This window comes from Chenopodium quinoa, unplaced genomic scaffold, assembly GCF_001683475.1.
Source record: "Chenopodium quinoa cultivar QQ74 unplaced genomic scaffold, ASM168347v1, whole genome shotgun sequence".
Lineage (NCBI taxonomy): Eukaryota > Viridiplantae > Streptophyta > Magnoliopsida > Caryophyllales > Amaranthaceae > Chenopodium > Chenopodium quinoa.
The window spans coordinates 2972591-2981346 of record NW_018743894.1 but is presented as its reverse complement, the minus strand read 5'-3'; the positions used below and the strand labels follow the sequence as shown (position 1 = coordinate 2981346).

Sequence of the window (8756 nt, the reverse complement as noted above, 5' to 3'; positions counted from 1 at the left end):
AAAATATAATTGATTATAGGAAAAGGGCCCACACTTTATGAGTTTATGTCAAATGAAATTCAAAGTTGAGTATTTACCCTTAGCAATTTTCTTTTGGCGCCGCTAATTTAAGATACCAACTTATTGGTTTACATTGCAAAAAATACTCTATCTGATAAAAAAAAAAACTCGCTTGAGTCTCTTCATTTGAGATAATCTTAAACCTCGTACGAGTATATTTTTATATTGTGAAATTCCCATTGGTTCGTTCACCCGTAGTTTTGACTTTTCCCATTCACAAACTACTAAATTTGTTCCTTCCCATCGATAGCCTCATGATTTGGTCTTTTCCCCAAAACGTGACTAATACCGTTAAAAAGTGTTTAACTATAATAACATTAAACATCTAATATCTCGATTTGTTAGTAAAAAATTGTTCGGTTACGGTTTTGGGAGTCAAGTTAAGCGTATAATTATCCAATTTACCCTCGGAGTTAGCAAAGCAAAAATTATAGCAAATGTATCTTGATATGCGTTCCCGTTTTAAGTTTTGTGATTGTAAATTATTCGGTTACGGTTGTAGGGGTCAGTTTGATCTATTACGATTATATATCGAAGTCGAAATTGTCAATAAATTAACGAACATATCTCGTTTTGCATGTTATCCAAATTAACCTCAAAGTAGCCAATAAAGAAACATAACGCAATATGTCTTATTTATGCGCGTCAAATATTGTGGTAGTTATTAAAGGCTTAAGGTTTAGGGGTCACTTTGACCTTTAATGGATCTATATCGGACTAGAAAATGCCTATTACTTAACGAGAATGTCTCGTGTTGCGACTCACAAATCTAGAGATTTTATGACACGCATAGGACACATTTGCATTATTTTCTTTTTGGTACTTTGAGTAATTTCCTTCCTTTAAGGTCTAACAATTTTTTATAAATTAAATTAGAATGCTTAAAAATAATTAAAATAAAATAGAAGTTATTTGGTTTTCCTGGAAAAAAATGAAACAAACTTTGTTTAACGTGCAATGCTGAAGAGACATGAAGTTGAAAGGTTGCAATTTTGTTCGAGTATTTAAAGACTTTAAAGTACCACATTCTATTTGTTATTATAAAAAATCTTCCAATTCTCCCTGTAACCGTCTTCTTTCTTTTAGTTTGCCAAAAACAGAGTTTTCTGCTAAATTTATTGGTCTGAAATTTGAACATGGCCGGAAATAATGGAGGACGGTCAATTTCTCAGGCATACCGTCGATATCTAGAAGATAAAAAGGAGAGGACAGAAAAAGAAATAGATGAACTTCTAAACCTTAGGCTTCAGATAGTTCAGAGGCTGGATGTTCTGGTGGAGGACCGTGTGTACCTAAACAAGCAATTAGGTGTTTCAGACGAGGCCGATGAAGACAAACAAGAGGGAAAACGGCCCATGGACAACAAACAAGAGGGTAAGCGTCCCAGAAGTTCTGATTGGGAAAAATGAGAAGGTGTTATTGAGATTGAAACTGAAAGTGATGACAGTGATGATGATGCTCCGGAGAGGAAAAAGCGGTTTTTTGTTGGTGAATCATCCCATGTGATGGTTGGGGGTGGTAACTGAAGCGACCCTTTTGCTGGCGGTGTTGAAGGTGGGGAAAAGGAGGAGCCTGCGGCCAATGAAGTGGAGGAGCCACCTGCTGAAAGTGGCGAAGAAGAAGAAGAAGAAGAAGAAGGAGGAGGAGGAGGAGGAGGAGGAGGAGGAGATGGAGAAGAAGAAGGACATGAAGAAGAGGAAGAGGAAGAGGAAGAAGAAGAAGAAGAAGAAGAAGAAGAAGAAGAAGAAGAAGAAGAAGAAGAAGGAGGAGGAGATGGACAGGAAGAAGAAGAAGAAGAAGAAGAAGAAGAAAAAGAAGGAGGAGGAGATGGACAAAAGAAAAGGAAGAAGAAGAAGAAGAAGAGGAGGAGGAGCAGATGGAACCAGAACAACAAGAAGACAATGATGAGGCGGGTGAGGCTGATGGTTTTGGTTTTGAAGAGGAAGATGGAGATGATGAGGAAGAAGATAATGGGCACTCGTCTTCTGGTTCCGACTGTGGAGATGAGTTTGGGCCCGATGATGGTGTGTATGGTGATTCTGAATCTTCAATTTATTCAAATTCTTACCGGCGATCCCCCAGCAACTTTGATCGTATTTGTTATATTAGATCGTATTTGTTAGAATAGTGTTTTAATTATGCTCCATTTTATATTTGTATTTTTAGGTGGATGCGTTTTAAACAGTTTGTTCAATTAGTTTATATATAAATGTAATTTGGTTTATATCTACAATAGTGCAATCTAAATGAAGTTTATATATAAATGTAATTTGGTTTATATCTACAATAGTGCAATCTAAATGAAGTTTTGTATATGGTTGATAAGTAACAAAGCCGATCCGAAACCGTTTAAAATTATTCCGAATCTGAGTCCGGTAAAGTAGATCCGAATTCAAATATGGCGGGGATTGGACTTGGACCGAACGCAAAGTCTCACAGAGTCCAATCCAAGTCCGAATCGGAGAGTATGAGCATATGCTTTATAACTTGGAACCATTGTTTGGGTGTTTTATTGGGAAATTTTCTTTTTTAACTTACGTCATTATTATAGGTATATCTAAGTCTAAATCCGACATTGTTAACAAATGCTTTATAACGGACCGGATTCGGCTCCGAAAATTGTGAGTCGGATTAGACTCGCAATTGGATTTTCCACATTTTTAATACGGGAAAAATTATAGGAAAATATTTTAAAAATTAAAAAATAATTAACAATACTATTACATAAACCAAAAATTAAAACAATAAAAAATATTCCGAAAATAAGCGAGCATAAAATAACAAAAATTTGGATATGCTAACTTGGGGTGAAGGGTTAGAGACTCGAACACATGAACTTCATTCTTGGTATATATACATTCTTTGGGGATCATCTAACACGGTGCTAGCACTGTCCCAATGGTTATAGAATATACTAACAAGCATGAAGGTCAAGGGATCGATTCCTCCCAACCCCCTCTTGATTGTTTCCTGCATATATATATACATATTTTGGGGATAAAGCGACACGAAGGTAAGGGATTCGATTCCTCCCAACACCCTCTACTTTTTTTTTATAAAACAATGATTCCTGCACACATATATATATAAATGTTTTGGGTAAAATGTGGCACGGTGCTAGAACTGTCCCAATGGTCACTTACTCCACTACTAGAACACCATTTTACCACGGTTCGACCACTAGCAACACACAAGCAAACATCAGGTCTACTGGTCAAGGGTTCGACTATTCCCCATCCTCCTTTCCACCCAAATATTATTATTATTATTATTATTAGTATTATTATTATTATTATTATTATTATTATTGTTGTTGTTGTTATTATTATTATTATTTGGTTTAATTAAAGGACCACAAACATAGTGAATTTATTACTGTAATCAATTAAACATTGGGCAACATATACACAATAGCAGCACGCCAACACATTATATATGGACACAAATTTTAGCTTCCCATCACATTATATATGGACACAAACCTACACCTACAATCCTTCGATACAACACAACATGTTTGTAGTACTACGGAACTTGCTAACAACATACCATTCATTACAGAGATTCTATTACAAACAGATTAAAAGTTAAAATTGGTAATTACATATTACAACACAAAAGGATATTGATTTTTTAGTTAGATGGAGAATAGGAGCCCACAAACTCTGTGTCAGGCCAATTCAGATGGGGAAGAGCAGCCGAAAAATTTCTTAAGCAATTCATCATCCGTAAGGATAGCTGCCTCAAAATTAGCGTGTTTTCTAGGAATTTTGTGTCTTGTTCGCTTGACCTGCTTAATCACATTAGAGTTGGTTTAGGGTGACTGAAGAAGATAATTTCATGAATATAAAGAATACAAGGTTTATCAATTCCATTTGGTTTAATGTATCAACTTACCGGAATCATTGGGGTCTGTTTGAAAGGAATTTCCTTAGAAACACTTAGTCTTTGCTTGACCTGTTGAGGCAATCAGCACAACAGTTAACATCTACCAATAAATAAAGGGAACATTTAGAAACTGAACAAATTACTACGTATAAGATTTAGACAAACCGGTTTTTTTTGGGAGCAGCAACAAGTGCAGAATTCTGAATTTGAGGTTGAGTTTTGTATATTGTCTCTAAGGACTTGTAATTAGTCCCATTTTCAGGACCTCGAGGCTTACTTGTTATGTTAGGATACTGAATAACATCCTGAATAGGGTTAGTGTTGTCATTATTAACATTGTTGACATTTGCGTTAGGGTCTGAGACAGGCGGAGGAGTTACATCCTGAATAGGGTCTGATGTTGGTGTGCGGATTAGTTGGTGGATCCTTCTTTCCATGGGCTTGTTTTTTGTACCATGTCTCCGCCAACGACTTATACCTAGACCCCTTAGGACGACCTCGAGGTTTTTTCCTAGTCTTAGGATCCTTAAGAGGTCCATCCTTGTCATTTACGGTACATTTTGTGACAGAAGGAGGGGTTACAACAGCAGCAGCAGCAGTGTTAGACCCAATCATAGATGGAGTGATGTTGCTGTTCGGCATAGATGGTGGATCTTGCTTTTCCTGGAACGCAAGCCTAGCCTTTCTAACATCAGTGGACAGCTCGGTTAGTGTGTTTAAAACCATATCAACCGTGGGATCATCAATTGTAGAAGCCTCTTCGCAAATAGCTTCAAACTTGGTCATCATTCGGTTAAAACGTTTACATTCCACCGTCTCGGAAGGGTCATAGTACGACACCTTCACCCGTGTGTGCCTTCTAACAATGTCTTTTATCCACCTGTCTAAAATGTACTTTTCTGGAATCTCAAACACATGGTTTTGGTCTAACACACGTATGCAATGCTTGCACAGTATTCAAAAAGTTTCAAACTTCCTACAATCACAAGATACATCATTCGTTTCCGAATTGTAGGTTACTCTGTATAACCTACGGTGGTCGGTTATTTTTTCCTGCTTAGATCCTTCAGGAATAATCCAAACCCTATCCTCCAACAAATACTGGACAACATTTTTTCCTATGAGTCGCTCTTCCCTAGGCTAAACATACATCATACGTGCGCACTCAGTTTGAATTTCCTGAAAAAGCTTCTCCACCTTAAACCCACTTACAAGACGGCGTACATACTTAAAACACCTAGCATCCGCATCGGTTTCGTCCTTTACCCTCTTTGTCATGGCCCTAGTGTAATTTATAGGGAACTCATGTAACATTGTTTTCCTATTGACGAAACCGTCAAACAAGCTATTAATACTTTCAACATGTTGAGTCGTCTTCATTCCCGCCCAGAAATACTCTTTCATGAAGGCGGGAACCCACATATGCCTCTCATTGTAAAGGTCACATAACCAATCATTTTCCAACAAGTTATGTTCAGTAGTGAGTGAGTTCCATCTACTCTCAAATTCCTCTGTTGTAAAACTTTTATAAATAAGAGTCTTCAGGGGGCTTTTAAAGTCCTTGTAACTGAATCCATTTGGTCAAATAGAATAATCATTAAATGTAATATCATTAGGAAGACAATATTCACAAACCAGTGGATCACATATGCCAGAGAAGGTTGGCAAAAAAGGGCTTAAGATTAATAGCACACAGCAGAAATACAGAATACAACAAATGTTATGAGCCAGCCATGTTAACAAAAAAAAAGGACAAAACAATATACAAATATAGCATTTAACAACAGCTATTCTTTGTTTAAAGAAACAGCATCCATGGGAGCATACACATACACTTTTATATGATTATGTTCACCTAAATGTGTATGATATAAACTTAATGGAATCGTGCATAGACTTGCAAGTTGAAGGACAGGAAAAAGGGATCAAAGACAAATGAGGAGATCTAAGAATGCAGTAAAAGAAAGCATAAAACTTAAACATGGTGAGAAATTTCAAAAAGGCTGAAAAGAAGTGTCGGGTCATTACTTACCCATCACACTTCCCAAGCTTCTCCAGAATTTTACGCATTACATGTGTTTACACCATCTGTGATGAGCTGTAGGCATCTCTAAGGATAGTGCCTTGCGAATAGCAGCTGCTTGATCAGTTAGGATTGCATTTGGTGGGTTGTTTCGCATGCAAGCCAACCATTGACGAATGAACCAAGAGTACGTGTCCGTGTCTTCATGTGAAACTTGAGCACACCCCAACAAAGTTGATTGGCCGTGGTGATTCACACCAACTACATTCACAAAGGGAAGGTCAAACTCGTTTGTGAGATAAGTAGCATCCATGCACACCAAATCGCCAAAGTACCCGAAAACCGCCCTAATTTGAGCATCCACCCACATAACATCTTTCATACGACCATCTTCATCACGGGGATGAGTGTGATAGAAATTAGAATTGTCAGCTTGCATCTTCTCAAAATACTCCATCATAGCAGCACAATCACCACCTGCCATGTTCAACCTAGCCCTCCTTTCTTTGTAGACTTCTTGTTGTAAATCCTTAACTTTAGGCATGATCCCCTCACATTTGTCCAATCCCAAGCAACCATGAATTTGAGTAACTGGAACACCTTCATCGTAGTAGTTTATCAACGCCTTTTTGACATTGGGTGTCAACTTGTTCGTACGATATTCCTTCACCAACTTGGACTTAGAAGGGGAAACTTGGTGCACATGGTCCAAGAAAACCTTTCTCAACACCCATAGGCCCTCTTGATTCACACTTGCATATATTTTGGCTTCGCATAAACATTTCTTTGATGTCCTTTTACACTGAGCAAGTTCATCCTCCCCAATGACTCCATCAACTGTGCCACCTATCCCGCAATTATCCATACACTTTGCCCTCTTGTTCGCTTCCCTTCTAGTCCTAGAATATGGATGACCTTAACATTCACACCTCCAGGTTATCCCCCGCCTCTCCTTATTCTTCTTCGACATATATCCTTGAGCCCTAGTAACATCAAATCCTGTTTGCTCGGCATATTGTTTGTAATAGGACTCTGTCTCTTGCCATGATTTAAACACCATACCAACTTTGGGACTTTCAATTGTAGAGTACACAGAAACCTTATTTGTTGACACAATTGTTTCCAAAGTCTCTATGGTCTTCATTGGAGTCAACAATGAATTAGGAACAAAATCTACATATGCCCCTGCCTCAGCAGCCACCACAGGAACAAGACTGTCTGATAATGGAACAACAGTGTCTAAATATGGATTACTCATGCTTTCATGACCTGCCTTCTCATTCTCAGTCGATCCATAAGTGTTCTCTTACATTACATAAAGATTTTTTTGAACAAACCTACAAAGCACTGGAATGTGAAGAAAGGGTAAGACACTACAGTTTACCTACTGATTACAGTTAAAGAAACAAAACTGAATATTGAAACTAATGTTCTAAATCATTTAACCAAATCAGACCAACCATTTAATAATACTACTTGAAATAATTTTTTCACATATAAAAGCAAATCTATATACCAAAATTTGTTAAATAGCCAAAGGTATCAAGGCAATTTAATTGACCGGAAGTTAGGATTTACAATACCTGGGATTACTTAATCAACATACTTCTTACGAAAGTTTTACTAATCAACTAAGATAAGCTTCAACTCAACTGTAATCGACTAATTAAAGCAATTTAGTCAGCAATTATAAACATTCCATAGAATACAACCTTCATCCAAACTCATTATAATTACTAATTGACACAATAGGAGTCAAAAGATAGTATCCCTAGGCATTATAATTGAATACAACTTAAGCAGTCACCAAATCCTCTCAATAACAATTCCAGAACCAGATCTACTATACAAATTACCCAATTTATACTACAAATACGGAATTTAAATTACCTGGAATTAAGAAATATCAAGTGAACTTGTGTTGGTAGATCAAATTTCTTCTATTTCATCTTTCGAGCTTTGTGTCATTTTGGTGAAGATGGCTTCCTGAGTTGAAGTGGCGATCGAAGACAGTAAGGATTTTTTTTTATATTTTTTGAAGTTTATTTTTGCACCATTACAGCGATGTATGACACCGTCAACTGTATGGTTACTAACGACCATTTACCTACCGTTACAAGAATCCGTACACCACAATTTAATATTCGCATGAAGGACGGTGTATGGCCTACATCAGCTACTGATTTACATAATTTTGTAAATCAGGCTGATTGCCTGAGTGCGCCTCGTGAGCAAAATATACCTTTTATTCTTCTTATTGATTGTTTGGGTTTATGCGTGAATCAAGCAAGCTGCACTGGATCTTTCCTTTCCACCTCATCATGAATTCATGCTCATGCATAATTAAAACTCCAAGTATCATTTATTCATTCTCACAACTCTATATTGTTTCGTCCATCAATACACCATGTTTTGGCTTTTCAAAAGGTAATCACACGACCTTAATTAATGTTGGATTTGTTTGATTATAAATTATTAGCATTAATTGCACTTAGTATTATTATGTGTAAATTTTATAATTTGTGAATTATATATGATCATGATTTATATATATGCATGATTAGTATGCGGTTCAATATGATTCTAATTCTCGTATTATTTTTGTTGTATATGATTTTTGTGTTATTTTTCTAGGTTTTAATGTTGTTGCTATAAGGAGTATTGTTTTATTGAGGTTTTAAAGTTATTAATGCAGAGTATTATTTTTGGGTTGTGAGTTAATTAATTTTGAGTATTGTAACGAGAGGGTTCCCATCGCAAGGGGTCCTCTCCTTAAATGTCCATG

The 8756-nt window shown here is 36.7% G+C and overlaps 1 protein-coding gene across 6 annotated transcripts; it reads right to left on the bottom strand.

Moving 5' to 3' along the window:
* Window positions 1-3496: 3496 nt before the first annotated feature.
* Window positions 3497-8226, bottom strand: LOC110686839 (protein FAR1-RELATED SEQUENCE 8-like). 6 transcript variants are annotated; one of them, XR_002504313.1, is made up of 4 exons: window positions 7862-8226; window positions 4114-7318; window positions 3958-4017; window positions 3497-3850 (listed from the first exon to the last, which is right to left on the bottom strand). XR_002504313.1 is itself a non-coding variant. In XM_021863436.1 (4 exons), the coding sequence occupies exon 2, from the start codon at window positions 6834-6836 to the stop codon at window positions 6018-6020; it is 819 nt and encodes a 272-aa protein (XP_021719128.1). In that variant the 5' UTR covers window positions 6837-7318; window positions 7862-8211; the 3' UTR covers window positions 3497-3853; window positions 3958-4017; window positions 5981-6017. The 6 variants fall into 6 exon arrangements, 4 of the variants coding, with proteins under 4 accessions (XP_021719128.1, XP_021719127.1, XP_021719126.1 ...); XR_002504314.1 differs by having other exon boundaries at window positions 3958-5515; window positions 5981-7318; window positions 7862-8225; XM_021863436.1 differs by having other exon boundaries at window positions 3497-3853; window positions 5981-7318; window positions 7862-8211.
* Between the last annotated feature and the right edge of the window lie 530 nt (window positions 8227-8756).

What these genes read in the sequence shown, in the direction of transcription:
- LOC110686839 (XM_021863434.1), bottom strand. Translation starts at nt 6,836, where the DNA reads ATGGATAATTGCGGGATAGGTGGCACAGTTGATGGAGTCATTGGGGAG.